The 18,316-nt window shown below is 37.8% G+C and overlaps 1 protein-coding gene and 1 long non-coding RNA gene across 2 annotated transcripts in view; one reads left to right on the top strand and one right to left on the bottom strand.

The window, feature by feature from the left end:
• LOC135117921 (uncharacterized) overlaps positions 1–18,316 on the bottom strand; it is a 343,287-nt gene that overhangs the window by 230,885 nt on the left and 94,086 nt on the right. The window lies entirely within an intron of this gene.
• Positions 980–18,073, top strand: Snmp1 (Sensory neuron membrane protein 1). Its single transcript, XM_064038525.1, has 10 exons — positions 980–1,033; positions 8,979–9,099; positions 10,203–10,360; positions 13,151–13,301; positions 13,626–13,883; positions 14,248–14,459; positions 14,940–15,225; positions 15,680–15,805; positions 16,206–16,347; positions 17,774–18,073. The coding sequence occupies exons 2-10, from the start codon at positions 8,986–8,988 to the stop codon at positions 17,896–17,898; spliced, it is 1,572 nt and encodes a 523-aa protein (XP_063894595.1). The 5' UTR covers positions 980–1,033; positions 8,979–8,985; the 3' UTR covers positions 17,899–18,073.

The raw sequence follows: 18,316 nt of genomic DNA, 5'->3' as shown, positions 1-18,316 counted from the left end.
AGGGAGTGTCAGACTCTTACTGACTAAAAACCGTCGTGTTCCGTCATAGGCCTTTTATGTACCAGGGCCGCGGTATCTCTTTCGAACAACCCGCAGCCCACCCCTTGGTTAGACTGGTGTCAGACTTACTGGCTTCTGACTACCCGTAACGACTGCCAAGAATGTTCAATGACAACCGGGACCTACAGTTTAACAAACTAAACAAATATCCTTATTAAACCAAAAATAAAGGTGTATTCCACTCACCTGTGTTCTTCCGTTGAACATAAGTTCCGTGGCACGGTGACTTCGGAACGGTCGGAAACCACCCCTTAATTGTGACGCCTGCCACATATCCCACACTCCGACAGAGCTAGTTGTTAGTACACTTGCAAGAAAAAGTGGATACTACACTTTATTGTACCTTTTTTTAACGACGTCAAAAATCTTCAAATGACCCCTTCCCGCTGTGGGTTAGCAGCGGTGAGGGAGTGTCAGACTCTTACTGACTAAAAACCGTCGTGTTCCGTCATAGGCCTTTCATGTACCAGGGCCGCGGTATCTCTTTCGAACAACCTTCAGCCCCGGCAGGACACTTTATTGTACCTACGTGTTATTTAAATACGAATTTTTCAGCTGTAAAGAAAAATGCTCTAAAATATTTCATTTTTGATGTGAATTGAAAATTGAATAGGGTACATTTTTGATATTTTACAATTGTTTAATTCACTCTCGCAGTTATTGAATACCGACAACAAAAACATATTAGCATAAACAAACTGTTTTGTCATGATATCATGTTTACTTTCGATCAGTAAGTTTAATATCAAAGAAATACACATAATATGTAAAGTTAAGAAGAAATTCATATAAACTAATATTAGGTATACCTCCTTCTTTTTGGGAAGCCAGAACAAAAAATGTTTTTTTTTAAATATACTTTTTACCTGAAACCAATTTGTCGCTTGGGTGTACATCGGCTCGCCCATTGATTAAAACCAGTGCAGTATCGCAAGTCGTTCCCCAACCTTCTTGAAACGCGGACAGAACACACGTACGTACTTATCATTCAAATTATACATACACAACTCAGATAATTTTAATATCATCATCCTCCGAGCCTTTTACCCAATCGTGTTGGGGTCGGCTTCCAGTCTAACCGGATTCAGCTGAGTACCAGTGCTTTACAAGAAGCGACTGCCTATCTGACCTCCTCAACCCAGTTACCAATTCAGATACTTTTAATATGACTCCTGTAAATTCCACTTCTTTCGATAGAACAATCTGCAATATATTATAACACAAGACATTGGCTATATGTTATCTATATCATAAACTGGTTGTGTGGGTCCCTTGAATTGCCTTTATTAAAGTGTCTTAACTATAGCTGGTGATTAAATGAAAACCTCAATTTCCTCGTTTTAAGTTCTAATGAAAAACTTAAAATATTTATGCATAGGTAGTTCCCTATAAATATTATTTTAATAATAAAATATGCTTGACTTTTAAACTCAAGATATCCTTGCCGGCAGTCGATTCATTCTTCCGTTCACGTATGGAAAACAAATCGTTGCAGTCACATATTTTACGAATTTTAAGTTATCAATTGTGGTGATAGGAAATAAAACAGAGGACTGTGTAGAGCAATTGTTAATCATATACCTAGTAAGTATTGTATAAGACCTAGATTCTTATTTGAGGTTAGGACACAAAGCTAGAATTTATTTTCCCGTAATAGTTTCAACTTACCTGAAAATAAAGGTATCTAAATCCGGCTACCTAATTCGGATCTCTGGAGAATAGAAAAAGCCTTGATGAGACAAAAGTACGTCGTAATGTGAATCCTTTAGTTTTCCCATTTCCCAGTTGAGAAGAATCTTTATAACTATGTAGGTTCTAAGTGTCCCGAAAATAGCTTTCGGCTTGATTCATAAAGATAGTCACTATTGTGCTGTGTTTAGTACCGGCTAAGGCGGTTCGAACACGGTCAAATTATTGCATCAACTGGCCACTATCTTTTTACCAAATTACATAAATACTAGCACTCTAAAGGCTGTAAGAGAACCCAACACTGAGTAAAGCTCGCCATTATTATTATTTTTGTGCAACAAAGAGTAAAAATTACCGTAGGTATTGCACAAACGAAGACATCGAATAGAAACCTTTTTAAATGAAGACAGTTTCTCAAATTAAAATTGGCCCGTGTGAATAGCACCTAAATCAAACTGTTTGATAATTTTGCAAGTTTTGCTAGATACCTGTGTAATTTTAGTAAAAGTTATGACGTAGATACGGAAATTATTTTGTAGTCCAAATAAAAAAAACATTGTATACCCTGGTCCTTACTTCCATACCTACCACTACGTATATACGTCATAACTTTTACTAAAATTACATTTCCAAAATATTGAATTTGATGGTGTTTTCAAAATGCGTGGTTAATAAAGTACCGTAATTTATTTCGATATAGAGTGAGTCATAATATTATAAACAATTGTCGCAAAACACATGAGCCAATGGGATACTTTGCAATATTTTTGTGCAAATGAAATAGTTCACTCACTAAAAATTGAATTGCAACAAACAAAGACAGTTGTTGTAAAACTTTCTGTTATTAAGTTCACAAGTTTGCTTACTTAGTTAGGATTGCATTTCACTCGGCTTGAGAATGAAAGAAAATAATAAAATATCATAACTGCTGCTTTATTTTTAAGGGCTCTTGTAAAACTTATTTGGTTTCTATTAAAGCTTAATGGGATGTAATTGTTAGAAAATAATGATCACAGAAAACATACTCATCCTCCGAGCCTTTTTTCCAATTATGTTGGGGTCGGCTTACACTCTCACCGGATGTAGCTGGGTACCTGGGCTTTACAAGGAGCGACAATGATCACAGAAAACACAGTCATATGTGACTTCCCCGAAAGGAAGAAATTTCTTTCATATCCATTGCTTTATAGGCATCAGGAATTGGTTAATATTAATGAAAGCTACCTATCATAATTTTAAGACAAAACCGGGTCACTAATTCCTTATCTATCATTCAGTATCCTATTTCAATTAGTATGCAGTGGAACAAAATCCTACCCCAAAATATGCAATATTAGATATGTACTAACATACTTAATATTATTTTAATAAGTAAAAATACACTCAGTCATCCCAGTTTTCAAATAATAAGTACTGAAAAAGGGAATTCAGTATGAAATTCCAAAAGCAACATCATATTTCCGTTCTATAACAAGAATACGTGCGTTTTACGCGGGTTTTAAGACGTCACACATCTTTGAAATTTTCACTCTAGTAAACGCCATTTCTGAAAGACAATTTCCTTTACCATATTTCTATCTTTGGGAATTAAAACGTCATTGCTTAAAAGCTATAACTATGTACAAGCTGTTGAATATTCAAGGACGTAATGATGCTAATGATTCTTAACCCAAATCAGCAAAAAATTGGCACGATTTTTTTTTCGGAATTCCGTCAATATCAACTAGCCGTATTTAAACTCGGCGCGTGTGTTACTGACCTTAAAACCGTGCTGCGCCCTCACACAGACGCAACCACAAAGCATACGCAACGATCATTTCATTCATAAAATTGGATTACTTCTGAAATACTACAACATTACCATGACAATAAAAGCAGCGCATATTCGCTATCGATTATTTACGTATTTTATGTCAACCTCCTGAAATATTGCACAAACGCAAATTAACACCTTGTATACTTTAATAACTTCCCTGTCCCATGAGTCACGTGTGATCCACACCGATTGTTTAACTATCGTGTCTGCATCGTGGACAGTGAAATGGTTAAAATACACTTAGAAAAAAGTGATGACAAAATAAAAAATATTAACGAGAAAAAAATCTAGCAGCGCACATATGGCAGAGTGCTGCGGACAACATTTTTCACTGTCAAACTGATATCGATATTGTCTAAATTGCGTTTTTAGCTAGAAAAACCTAAATTGATTCAGATTATTTATTTATGGGAGAAAATTGGTAGAAACCTGGAGAAACGATTTTTCGCTAAGTATGCAAACTCACCAAAACTTCTATATTACTTTAACGTATCTAAATAACAGCTGCTCGGGTCGAGCGACCATAAGATTAAGTTACGCTTGTTGTTTTCGGTCTGTCTTTCAAGTTCCAAGTTCTTCTTACCACTATCTACTAACTATCCTGTAGGAATATCCAGGGTAATTAGGTTGGGAAGGTGAGGTAGGAAGTCACTCCATGGAAAATACTGGTATTCAGCTGCATCCGATTAAACTGGAAGCCGACCCAAGCCAGACATTTGAAAAAGGCTAGGCATATGACAATTTTACAAGGCTTAAAACACAATAAAATTGACATTCGACCTTTACAAGTGATCAATTCATAACAAGTTCACGCGTAATAGCTAGTAGGTAATTTTCACATTAGCAATTCCTTTCTTCAATGCCATGAGCTTGACGTAGGCATAGTTAAGGTAAAATGCATGTGAACTTACCTATGTTCGCCATACGGTAACTGCCTTCGATTCCCAGCAAAGAACTAGAATAAAGTTATCATCAAGAAGTTAATTGATTGATGTCATTACGCTAGTTCTGAGGAGTAATAATATTGTGAAAAGGTCATGGCATTAACTTTAATTGATGAGTCATGGTTAGAAACTGTTTAAGCTTTGAATCAAATTGCCATTGATTGGATTCGCTTGTAAAGAAAAAAAAATGCCGTGAATAAAAAATCCTAATAAAAATAATTACTTTTTTATTCTCATTCTGTTTAAAAAAAAACGAAATTGACAATTGAAAAACATTTTATCTTTTTAAAACTTTCGAATTCAATTTCTATTCAAATATTGCGATGAGTACAATAACACTGGCTGATGAAACTATATTCTAAAAAGGTTTATAACCTCGTCCGACCTCCGTCAAGATTGTATTCTGATTTTTAATCCATCAACGTTAGCTTGGAAACGTCCACTTATAAATATGGCTGCCATATAAGATATCCCGAGGGAGACATTATTTATACGTCAGTCTAGTAGTCGATAGTAATGGGATTTTGCTTTTGCATGAACACGAAGAATATAAAAGTGATATACAGGGCAGATATTATGTAGCTCAAAACTTTTTGATCACAACTTTCTATTGGAGTTTTCAAAATGCACTATCGAAATTGACATTTGGGCAGTCAAATCAAATAATAAAATCTGCTTTAATTCAGTCTAAGACGAGAAATTCTTTTTATCCTTTAGAATAAAAGAGAAAAGTAGGTATTTTAGATCACCGAAGTTGTTGTATCTTACGGCGCTTTTACATATATTTAGCACACGGCAAAAAAACCGTATCGGAGACTCAGGTGTCATAGTTTGTACCGATACTTATCAATAGAAACCGAGGGGGGTGCCCTCTAATAGAGCAGTCACAGCGCTTTCCCTACAGGCCAATCCCACTGAAGATCTTTAATTCTAAATGTTCACTTGCCCCATAAGTAATAGGCATATACATACATATACATAAACCAAATTCTTTATGCTTTATACCTACATCATCATCCTCCTGCCCTTATCCCAATTTTATTTGGGGTCGGCGCAGCATGTTTTCTTCTTCCATACGCTTCTATCTGCCGTCATCTCACAAGTAACATTCTTTCTTACCATATCTACTTTCACACAATCCATCCATCGCTTCTTTGGTCTTCCTCTTCCACTATATCCGTCCACGTTCATACTCATTACCATCCTCACAACATGACTCTCATTCCTCCGCATCACATGCCCATACCACGACAGCCGGTTTCCACGCAGTTTTTCTGATACCGGCGCTACTTTCAAACTTCCTCTTATATACTCATTCCTCACTCTATCCATTCGCGTAACTCCACACATACCTCTTAACATTCTCATCTCTGCCGCATGCAATTGTCTTTCATTCGTCGCTTTTGTGGGCCAGCACTCTGATCCATACAAGACAGCAGGCCTGACCATACTCTTGTAAATTTTCCCTTAAGTTTAAGGGGAATACGAGGGTCACAAGTTGTTCCGTTACCTGCCGCCATTTCATCCATCCTGCGTTAATTCTGTGCGTAACTGTCCGATCTATTTCGCCATCACCCTGAATAAGCGAACCGAGATACCGGAAATCGGAGCAGACTGGAAGAAGTGCGTTATCCAGCGCTATGGCTTCAGGACTGGAGAGACCGCCGAAATCGCAGAACATGTATTCGGTCTTGGTTCTGCTGATTTTAAGCCAACATTCTCCAGTCTCTGTTGCCAACTCCCCAATCTGCTCTGGATCTCAGGTCCGTCTTCGCTAACCAGGACGATGTCGTCGGCAAACAGCATGCACCAGGGTGCCTCCTCCTGTATGTCCGCCGTCAAGGCGTCCATAATAAGCAGGAAGAGGTAAGGACTTAAAGCCGACCCTTGGTGCAGGCCCACAGCCACACTGAACTGGTCAGTATTGCCGGCCGACGATCGGACATAAGTACAGGACTGCCTGTACATCGCACGAATTAACTCCACATACTTCCCAGGCACACCTTTCTCTTTCATGGCCCACCACAACACTTCCCGAGGCACCCTATCATACGCTTTCTCAAGGTCAATGAACACCATGTGCAGATTCCTGTGCACACGTCTGTACTTCTCGCACAATTGGCGAAGTGCGAAGATGGCGTCCATTGTTCCTCGACCTGGCATAAACCCAAATTGGTTTTGGGTAATTTCACTCTTCTCGCACTCTTTTCTCTATCACTTTCTCCCATACTTTCATAGTATGCGACATGAGCTTTATCCCTCTATAGTTGCCGCAATCTTGCACATCCCTTTATTCTTGAAGATGGGCACTAGCGAACTACTGCACCATTCTTGCGGGATGACTTCTTCATGCAGCAACTTATTGAAGAATAAAGTCAGCCACATACATCCGTTCTTCTTTAACACCTTCCACACCTCAGCTGGTATATCATCAGGGCCCAAGGCCTTTCCATTCTTCATACTTCCGAGTGCTCTTTCTACCTCATCCATGCTAATTTCTCTTACCAATCCCTTATTTACTTGTGCCTCTTGGAGTATTCCATTCCACACATTCTCTTCATTCATAAGCTTTTCAAAATAAACCTTCCATCTCTCTTTTATTTCCTCATCTTTACACAAAACCTTGCCAGACTCATCTTTTATGCATTTTATGTGGGTTATGTCCCTCGATCGTCTCTCTCTCTTTCGTAATTCGGTAGAGCTCTTTTGGCCTCTTGACTGTCCAGGAGTTGTACAACCTCTCCTGCGCCTTAGCTCTGGCAACTGCTACCGCCTTCTTTGCTTTTCTCTTCCATTCCATGTAGATTCTCTTTCTGTCATCCTTCAGACTTGCATTCACTATTTCAACATTCTGCCATTCTTTGAATGCTACTTTCTTTTCTTTCAAAACCTTTTGTACTTCATCATTCCACCACCATGTATCTCTATCTATCAAACCTTTTCCTCTCGACTCTCCGCACACGTCTTTTGCGACTTCCCTTATATGGCTTGCCATTTCACTCCAACATTCATTCACACATCTACCTTCCATCTCCTTCATTTCTGAATTTTTTTCCACAACCTGACTCCTAAATACATCAGCACATTCTTCCTTCTCTAGCATACGCCACCTAATCCTTGGAGGGGGCCGATCTTTATTGCTTTTGGTCGAGACAGTTACTTTGACATCCAGAATCACAAGTCGGTGCTGAGTGACTAATGCTTCGCCTGGCAGCACTTTGCAGTTTTTGACACAGCGTAGACTACTCCGCTTCACCAGGAAGTAATCTATCTGTGTCGCGTGGTGGCCGCTCTTATATGTCACGAGGTGCTCCTCTCGTTTATTGAACCACGTATTTGTTATGGCCAGGTCGAAGGCACCGGCAGCTTGAAGTAATGTCTCGCCGCTTGCATTCCGGGTTCCAAAACCCCTACCACCATGCACTCTCTCATATCCATCGCTCTCTCTTCCTACGTGACCATTAAAATCCCCACCCACATATACTTCCTCACTATCCTGTACATTCATCATCAAGCAGTCAAAGTCCTCCCAAAACTTCTCCTTTACACTCTCCTCGCAGCCTGACTGCGGCGCATAAACACTTATCACGTTTATGGCCTTGCCGTCCACAATTAATTTAACCGCTATTAATCTATCATTCATTCTTTTAACATCTACTACACATTCTTTCAGCCTGTTATCCAAAACTATACCCACACCATTTCTCTTGCCGTCACTTCCACAATAGAAAAACTTATATCCTTCGCCTATCTCTCTAGCCCTTGCACCCTTCCATTTTGTCTCTTGCAGGCACGCTACATTTATTCGTCGCCTTTTCAAAACATCTGCTAGCTCTCTTCCTCTTCCAGTCATCGTTCCTACATTCCAACTCGCATACCTCAATCTCAATTCTCTCACACTTCGAGCTCGCATCTTACGTCGCACCCGCCCGTTCTGGTGCGACAACCCTTGTCCATTTCCCACAGGAGCCGGGTGCTGCTCCTGCGCGTCGCCTGTGGGGTACGCCCTAGCCCTATCGCTCATAACTTTATTTCCTTTCCTCATGCTGCAGAAGTTTTGGCTTACGTTTTATGGTCGGCCGCCTGCCTGACACCAACCCTCCTTGGGAATGCTATTGTGGTGATTTACCCGTCACCGTGCGGGTGGCCCAAAGTACAGATGTTATGCACTGGCCTTTAGGTTCCCTTTAGTCGCCTCTTACGACACCCGCGGGAGAGAGATGGGGACGTCCTATTCTGATCCGGGATCGTCACGGTGCTTTATACCTACACTATAAAAGAAAGCTATTAACTAAGTAAATAATATGCTACTACGACCTTACATTAAACGCCTTCCTCTCTTCTAACTACATATTTTAATGTGCCCATCAGGGTTGATAATTGTGATTATCACTTTATATTTTCCACCTAATGTACATTATGGAATGCAATAAACGATATGATATGATAATAATTGTATTACTACACAGATAAGGCATGCAGCTGCCTAGAGAGCTGAAGTATGCCGCGATTGCAGGCGGGGTGGCGTTGTTCGGCCTCATCTTTGGATGGGTCCTCTTCCCAACTATCTTGAAGAGTCAGCTTAAGAAGGTAAAGTAACTCTTAGCGTCTTTGGTATAAGGTTCATTTTTGCAGTCAACTTTTATGAAGCCGTTATATGAGTCATAAAAGTAAAGCTAGGATTTTTGTGCAATGGAGATATGGAGCTTATAGAAAAACAGCTCAAAGATGAAGTTTTAACATCGTTTGGAAAATTTATAATGACCATTAAGATTAAAAAGTTATTTATTTTGATACAAATACAATAGAAGATCTCTTTAAAATTCGAAACAAGTCTGTAATAAAACAATAAAGAAGATACTCGTAGCTTTAAACCGTTTAACTCTCGACCTCTCTGGAGATTTGTCTTCGGATCGCGTTTGGGTCAAGGCCGAACGCGTTATAATAACGGCCCTGTTTACTCTGTAATATGTCTCATCTGTCACTTGCCACAGTCTCAAGCTTGCTGAAAAGCCTTTAATTTGTTATCCAATAAATAGGCGGGAATCAGATTAGGAGATTTAAGGCTAAGGACGAGTTCAGACTAGCGAGTCTACCGTACAAAAATTTATTGTCTATGCCACACTATTTTGTTTTAAGTTTAAGACATTTGCATTCTATTTTCAAATTGTTCACTTGTTTTTTCGCAAATCTCTATGAGCACATGTTTAATTCATATGATGCAATTTTGTGAACAAATGTATGTGCAAGGAAATAGAATAACGGACTGTTCCGGATTTTAAGTGTTTGTAACACTACAATGTACGAAAACTGGAGTAATCCCCATGAGAGCTGGCAACAATAAAATAGAAAGTTTTAAAACGTGCTGCAGTTTTAATCTTCCTGAAAAAATAAGTGGTGGCAAATGCTATTTAGCGAATACAGACTGTCGACAAACAGATTTGAATACAGTATTTTAATTAAAAAACATTATCATAATTGTAAATTAGAATGGTTATTTAATTAAACGTGTAGATTTCTTTTGGTATTAGAAACTTGCCGTATGGCAAAAAAACTACTTTACAAAAGTAATATTTTTTTAACCGTAATACGAAAAAGGAATACCCAAATGTTATATATTTTTATTCGAAAATCTTTACTATCAGCCTTATAAAAAAAAATACCTGACTTAACAAAAAATACTCTTTGTCCAGGAAATGGCCCTCTCCAAGAAGACAGACGTCCGCAAGATGTGGGAGAAGATTCCCTTCGCGCTGGACTTCAAAGTGTATATCTTCAACTTCACCAACGCTGAGGAAGTGCAGAAGGGAGCCACGCCTATACTTAAGGAGATTGGACCGTACCATTTTGAGTAAGTATTCTATTTTGAGGCTTGAGTTCTGTATGTGTAGGGAAGTAATAAGAAGGAAAAAAGAACTGAATATATTTCCGTAAACTAGCAAAATATTACAATAGAGTCGTTTGCTGCTCATCAATTTATATGTATAGTGAAGAGATCAAGAGATATACCTTAGTAAGTATAGCATTTTCTCAACCCAGAATTTCATGTCATTTATGGAAAATCATAGCATTTCTGTCAGCAATTAGGTACTGTAATGGCGCAAATCAATGAGTTTTATAACCGTTTTCCTACTTCACCCAGAAGTACATTCAAAGTACCTTACTTTATATAGCTGCACTCCACATAAGATACAGAATTTTATTCTGCAGTGTCAATGTAGCAAATAAAAAATAAACGTTACGAGTTTTCAGTCCGTATCGTACGCAATATCCTGCCTTTAAAACTCCTCTATTATGTAGCCACGTGTTTACCTTAATAACAATTAAGATTTTCTAACTATCCGAAACGCCCTAAAAGTTTTTTTAAATAACAGCCGAGACCTATAGTTTATCGTGCCCTCCGGGATACGTTATCAAATTTTATTTCTTTACTAGCCGTATTCCCGCGGTTAAACCCACATCCCATGAGAACTGATGGGATAAAGCCTATGTCACTCGGGAACGTTTCTCCGACAATGAAAGAATTTTTGAAATCGGTTCTGTAGTTTCGGAGCCTTAGGTACAAACATGAAAATATAATAAGACTGAGATATTTGATAGCTGACAGTAATACCACCGTAGTATCATCATCCTCCGAGCCTTTTTCCCAACTATGTTGGGGTCGGCTTCCAGTCTAACCGGATGTAGCTGAGTACCAGTGCTTTACAAGGAGCGACTGCCCTATCTGGCCCCTCAACCCAGTTAGCCGGACAAAATACCCCTTGGTTAGGTTAGACTTATTGGCTTCTGACTACCCGTAACACCATAGATAATACCACTGTAGTATCTATACCTATATTACAAATATAAGTTCCACTACTTCATAATAAAGTAATAAAGCCTTCATTACCATACATAAGTTAATTGAGAACATTTACGCAAATGACTGCGCTAACCGCCTGTAATTCATGTTAAACACTTACAATTAACCGACTGTCAATAAAGGAAGGATTTGTTAATAACCCCCTATTATATTCCCATGACAAATACAAATAGTACTCTAAGTATACAAATAGTAATTATACTATTAGTGGATAATGTTCGTAGTGCCCTTTAGTAAGCAATTTAGTTGTTATGTGCACGCAATCATGTGTTATATTGTCATATTTTACAGGATAGATTCTTTCTTGGTAAAATACCTAATGTTTTTATCAAAACATGACTACACATGATGTATATACTTACTCCCCTTATGCACTTCCATATATACTCCCTCACGTTCTTTCTTATGTCCTCCCCTTATGTACTTCCAAATATACTTCTTTATTACTTCCTCATATACTTCCTTGTGTACTCCCCTTATGCACTTCCATATTTACAAACTTCCTTATATACTCCCTTTATGTTCTCCCCTTTATGTACTCTCCTTATGTACTCCCCTTATGTACCTACTCCCCTTATATACTTTCTTATGAACTTCCTTATGTACTTCTCTTATGAACTTCCATATGTACTCCCCTTTTGTACGCCCCTGTTCGTTGTTTCTATTGAAACTGTTCTGAATAAATATGTGTAGTTGCAGTGGGATTTGAAAAACTTTCCTCGAAAATAATTGTTTTCGTCATGTAAAGTTAAATTGGGCTTCTCCCTAGACATTTTTTGTTGAGTTGGGCGAGTGTGACTAACGCTAATGACATCTCTCTAGGTATAAGAAAAGTATTTTTATATCATCGTAAATAGGTTGAAGACGCAAAATCGTAGATGATACCATCATCCTCCGAGCCTTTTCCCAACTATGTTGGGGTCGGCTTCCAGTCTAACCGGATGTAGCTGAGTACCAGTGCTTTACAACTGAGTGGGTCAGATAACCCAGTTACCCGGGCAACCTAATATCTAACCAAACAACCTAATAGAATCGTAGATGATACCTATATCATGCAAAAGTTACATTATAAATAGTAAATTATGTACAATTTTTTTAGAATTTTCCATAACTTAATTTAAAATAACGAATCTTAGTCGATACATTTATTTTTGATAATAGAAACGCGTTTGGGGACGCGTTCGATCTACTATGAGGTGCCTTTTTTACCGAACGGACATCAAAATCATGTTTATATTTTGCGTTTTCCGGTGAATTACAAATCTACCTACATTAAGATGATTTATTCATAATAAACCAGCTGCACTTACTGCCACGGTTTCGGTGGGAAAAAAATCTGTTTTTCGCAAGTCATATAATTTACCTTGACATATCAAAGTATAGGCATAATATATTCCAAGTGTTTTGAAACAACGGGCTATTATTGCAAATGATAAAGCAAAGTCTGATATTCTTTATAAGAGATTGAATATTTTATTGACAATCGATATTGGCTGCATTTTTTAGGTTATTTTTACCGCGTAAAATGTCATGCTTCTTGTAAAATTTTATTATTGCATTTGCAAGCAGTCTTATCCTTCTCCTGTGAGAACTACTTCGCCAGGATAAAAAGAGCTCGATGAATGATCTATCCAATACTGAATATTTTTTTCAAATTGGATCAGTAGTTCCTGACATTAGTGCGTTCGAGGTTTAAGAAAACAATAACGATTGGTTATTCTGATAAAAATCACTGACTTTCACTTTCTCCCGGGTATTATATTTACTATTTGTTCTCAGTGAATGGAAAGAGAAGGTGGAGGTTGAAGATCACGAGGAAGACGACACGATCACGTACAAGAAACGTGACGTGTTCTACTTCAACCCTGAGATGTCAGCGCCTGGGTTGACTGGAGAGGAAATCGTTGTTATACCTCATATTTTCATGTTGGTAAGTAAAGTTAAAATTATTCACCAGATACTTTATTCCCGGATATAAACTGTATGAGTGTCAGCGTGAGTCCTCTGGTGGAATACCTCTGTTCGCGGACATAGGTTTCAGTTACGCGAGCATAACAGAAATGTTCGTACGGTGTTTGTTACTAGATGTTAAAGCGTTGTGAGTCACTGTGCTGCGCTGCACACTGGTGAAATCTTAACTAACAAAAAAAAAACATCTGAATTGAGAACCTACTTTTTGGGTCGGTAGTCTCCGTATCTAACAAAGAAACTCATTGCGACTCTCCCTAATATTGACGTGGTATACTTTTTCCAGGGCATGGCATTAACAGTGGCACGGGACAAGCCGGCAATGTTAAACATGGTTGGAAAGGCCATGAATGGAATCTTCGATGATCCTCCTGACATATTCCTGAGGGTCAAAGCTCTAGACATTCTGTTCAGAGGCATGATCATCAACTGTGCCAGAACGGAGTTCGCTCCAAAAGCTACCTGTACCGCCTTGAAGAAAGAAGGCGTTAGTGGGCTGGTTTTGGAACCTAATAATCAGTTTAGGTTCTCTATTTTTGGAACGGTAAGTATGTGAGGTTAGTGGGAAACAATATTTGCACTTGAGTAATAAAATAAGAAGGTATATAATTTGGGTCCAATAAGAATACCAAGTATCATATGTAATAATAAAAAACAGTCCTTCGACTCTCCGTTCTCATTTTGATATTTTACCTGAGCTCTCGTCACGCATATTAGGCAATCATCATCATCATCATCTCAGCCATAGGACGTCCACTGCTGAACATAGGCCTCCCCCTTTGATCTCCACAGATACCTGTTGGAAGCGACCTGCATCCATATTAAGTTACCATATTAGGCAATATGGTAACGTTAATTAAGCGACTCCACCTACTCCTAAAACTTTATAAAATCTGTTAATCCTTCAGCGAAACAACACAATAGATCCCCACGTGATCACAGTAAAAAGAGGCATAACGAATGTCATGGACGTCGGTCAAGTAGTAGCCGTCGATGGGAAAACGGAGCAGACAATATGGAGAGACACCTGCAATGAATTCCAGGGGACTGATGGCACAGTATTCCCGCCTTTTGTGCCAGAAACTGAGAGGATCGAGTCTTTTTCTACTGATTTATGCAGGTAAGTATGTAAAAGTTATGGCACGTAAATGGCAGACGATTAAAATATGGTAAAATTGATCCCATATTATTCTGTACTTATGACTGTCCCACATGAACTTATTAGTTAGTAAAATGCTGCATAATAATCACAAATGTCTAATCGTTTATTAAATAATTATCTACCTGACTATATTTCGCGCCTACAGTAAAATAATAGTATTCTCACCAGACTGTAATAACTATCTTTTTCGGAGCTTACAGAACACAATCTATCCTATCCTACTAATATTATAAAAGTGAAAGTTTGTGAGAATGTATGGATGTACGTTTGTTATTCATGCACGCAAAAACGGCTGGACCGATTTGGTTTAATTCGGTATGTAGATAGATGGTAACCTTAATTAACATATATCTAGGCTACTTTTTATCAACACACACCGCGGGCGAAGCCGTGAGTGGAAGCTAGTATTGTATTAATTGTATCTGTTCTTTACCCTAGGACCTTCAAACCATGGTATCAAAAGAAGACTTCGTACCGTGGCATAAAAACCAACCGTTACATTGCGAACATAGGGGACTTTGCCAATGACCCTGAACTGAACTGTTACTGCTCCAAGCCTGATACGTGTCCTCCTAAAGGCCTGATGGACCTAGCTCCATGTATGAAGGCACCCATGTATGCCTCGATGCCTCATTTCTTGGACAGCGACCCGGCGTTGCTGAGCAAAGTAAAGGGACTCAATCCTGACGTCACTCAACATGGAATAGAAATAGATTATGAACCGGTTTGTTACTTTATTTATTTATACTTACTATATTATAAAACAGAACAGTTGGTTGGCTCAAACGATCTCGGGAAGTAGGTAGATACTAGTCCGATTTTAAAATTTATTTCAGTGTTTGAGTCGAGAAAGGATGCGTGAAATAGTACCACGGAACACGGGTGAAAACTCACAGAACTGCTAGTTATTTATATTGTGCTCTATAATTTAGTTAATTTATAGAGCACTCTAAAGTTTGAAGGAAGAAGCTGTTTGTAAAGTTGGTGCTACTCTGTGCAGTAATTTGTCAAATAACTTGCAAGAAGTGCGATCAAATATTCAGTCTTTATTTTAAACAAAACTTGCTATTATGGAAGTCCTTAGAATCGTGATGTTATTTCGCTTCATACTGTTTGTACATATTATTATATGATCCGGGAAATAAGAAACTAATGATTAAATAATTATTATTTTTCAGATAACTGGAACACCAATGGTGGCTAAACAAAGGATCCAATTTAACATCCAGCTACTCAAAACTGATAAGCTAGACCTATTCAAAGATCTGTCTGGAGATATCGTACCTTTATTCTGGATTGATGAGGTAAACTTCAATACCATATAATTAGAATTATATTTGTGGGTAAAACATTACCATAAGGTACCTCAGTCACACGCACACTAAGATCTTAACAACCTTAACTTCTAAAGCCTGGTCTTATCGTCGTCTTAGCTTAAAGACGTCTACTGGACAAAGCCCCCAAGGTTCGCAACTTTTCTCGGTCTTCAGTCTTCAGCATCCACTGTTTTCCGGCGACCTTCCACGCTGGTCTCATGATCCTTAGAACCACATAGTATAGGAAATGGTGATCGGGATGGGCACCTTGGGGGCTGTCTTTTGTAAATTTCTGACGTTCAAAAAGTGCTGTTTTGCAACCAAGTTTGAATAAACGATTTTTGATTTTGATTGAATAATACTAACACTAGTTCTTGTAAATCTCCAGGGTCTGGCTCTGAACAAGACCTTCGTGAACATGCTAAAGCATCAGCTGTTTATCCCGAAGCGAGTCGTGGGGGTGCTGCGCTGGTGGATGGTCTCCTTCGGAAGCCTTGGAGCCGTCATCGGCATTGTATTCCATTTCAGAGGTAAGATTACTGGACTGTTTTTAAAACTAGTCAAAAGAGTTAAATATATCAAGATTTTTTTTAGATGGTCTATTCCTAAATAATTTACTCTAATTAAAACCTACCTTATGCATCAGAACAGAAAAACTGTAAACATGCCTACTTTTATCCGGGTGTTGGAAATTCCCTCGGGACACAGATGAAGCCGCAGAGAATGCTAGTACCTACTCAATATTATATAAAACACCTAAGTAGTCCCAAACTGCTCCCACACTAAGACAATATTGTAAGCAAAATTATATTCTACCAAATTTGAAAATACAGGTAATTCAATAAAAACTTCACAATAATATTGGGAACTTAATTTAATACTAAAATAGTAATGAACATCTTCAAAATAACTCAATTCATACTTCTAAACTTCTAAAGTTTCGCACAATAATCTGCTAACTACTTACAATTTCTGTTTTGCTCAAGTAGCTTAATAAGTTTTATTCGAATAGCAATATTGAAGCATACCTATATTATTTGTAAACATCCATTTTCTCAGAAACACAAGTAGAAATTAATAACTTTACAAATTCATTTATAGAGTTGCTTCTATTAAAATTAATTACCTATATTTAAACGTAATTTACTGATGATTATCTAGTCTGATACATAAATTTTGTAGCTAGAAAAAGTAGTAAATAATTAGTTTTGCCATATTCTACCAGTATATAGCTATTTACAATAACCTTTTTTTAACGACGTCAAAAATCATCAAATGACCCCTCCCGCTGTGGTTTAGCAGCGGTGAGGGAGTGTCAGACTCCTACGGCCTTTTATGTACCAGGGCCGCTCACAGTGCGTTTTCAGGAATAAAAAGCAGTCTTGCTGAATAAACATATAGTACCTACTTACTTATTTTATATTAAGTGTTAGTTTCATCTGTTTGCAATCTGTATTTGCATTTAGCACGGTTAATAATATTAACCAAATACTAGTGTTTAAATACTTGTGTTACAAATTAAATAGCGCTTGCAACACCTAAATATATGTCCAGTAGTAAACCAATATAATTTAGTATCTACATAGGCATATTCTTCAATCATTTGTATTCAATTTGAGATTATTGTTGGTCGCTTAATAGCGCCTATCAATTGCGTGCGCGCAAAACACTCTGAAGACATTACTTATTAGAATCTCTGTGGTACAAAAAAAATGTCTTATAAACGAGGTATTTCCCGTGGAAACTACTACTCGTATCCGAATACTGTTGCTTCCCAACATTGAAATAATTTTTCAAATTGGTTCAGTAGTTTTTTTATGTAACAAACAGTTTCAGTCGTTTCTACAAACTAAAGAAAAATGTTTCCTCTGTATACCTGAGTATAGATGGAACTAAAAGGTCTATCATCTATCTTTACCACCTCAAAGTAATTCCAACCTTATTCCATGTTCATAGATCACATAATGCGTCTTGCAGTGTCCGGAGACACCAAGGTTTCGAAGGTGACTCCTGAAGAGGAGGAGCAAAAGGACATCAGTGTCATCGGCCAAGCCCAGGAACCAGTTAAGGTGAACATATAATCGAGCATTGGACGACTCCTGAACTTTCTTTTAGTATGGAGTCGTCGGTATGGGATTGCCCATGGAGGTCTGTGGTTGCAAACCTTTAGGTTTCTTGTTAGACATAGAAGGGGTTGAAAACCTTTGGTATACTTACTAAACTTTTATTTGATCATCTAATTTTAAGGGGTATTGTTCTTTTTTCAAATAGGTTGATGTTTGACGTAATAATTACGTTTTGAAAATAAATATTCGATGCTTTTGAATGTTAAGTCTATTTTAAAATCTAAATTAATACTTACTCATTCAATTCAAAGTTTTAAAACTATATTTTGAGTTTGAATATTTTATTGTTTTATTTATACATTGTTTAGTTAGATTATTACATACTTACTTGTAATTCTAGTCATTATTCTTGCATTTATTAAAAGTAGTTATT

Source organism: Helicoverpa armigera, chromosome 16 (genome assembly GCF_030705265.1).
Source record: "Helicoverpa armigera isolate CAAS_96S chromosome 16, ASM3070526v1, whole genome shotgun sequence".
NCBI classification, from domain to species: domain Eukaryota; kingdom Metazoa; phylum Arthropoda; class Insecta; order Lepidoptera; family Noctuidae; genus Helicoverpa; species Helicoverpa armigera.
This window is presented reverse-complemented; position numbering and strand designations above follow the sequence as displayed.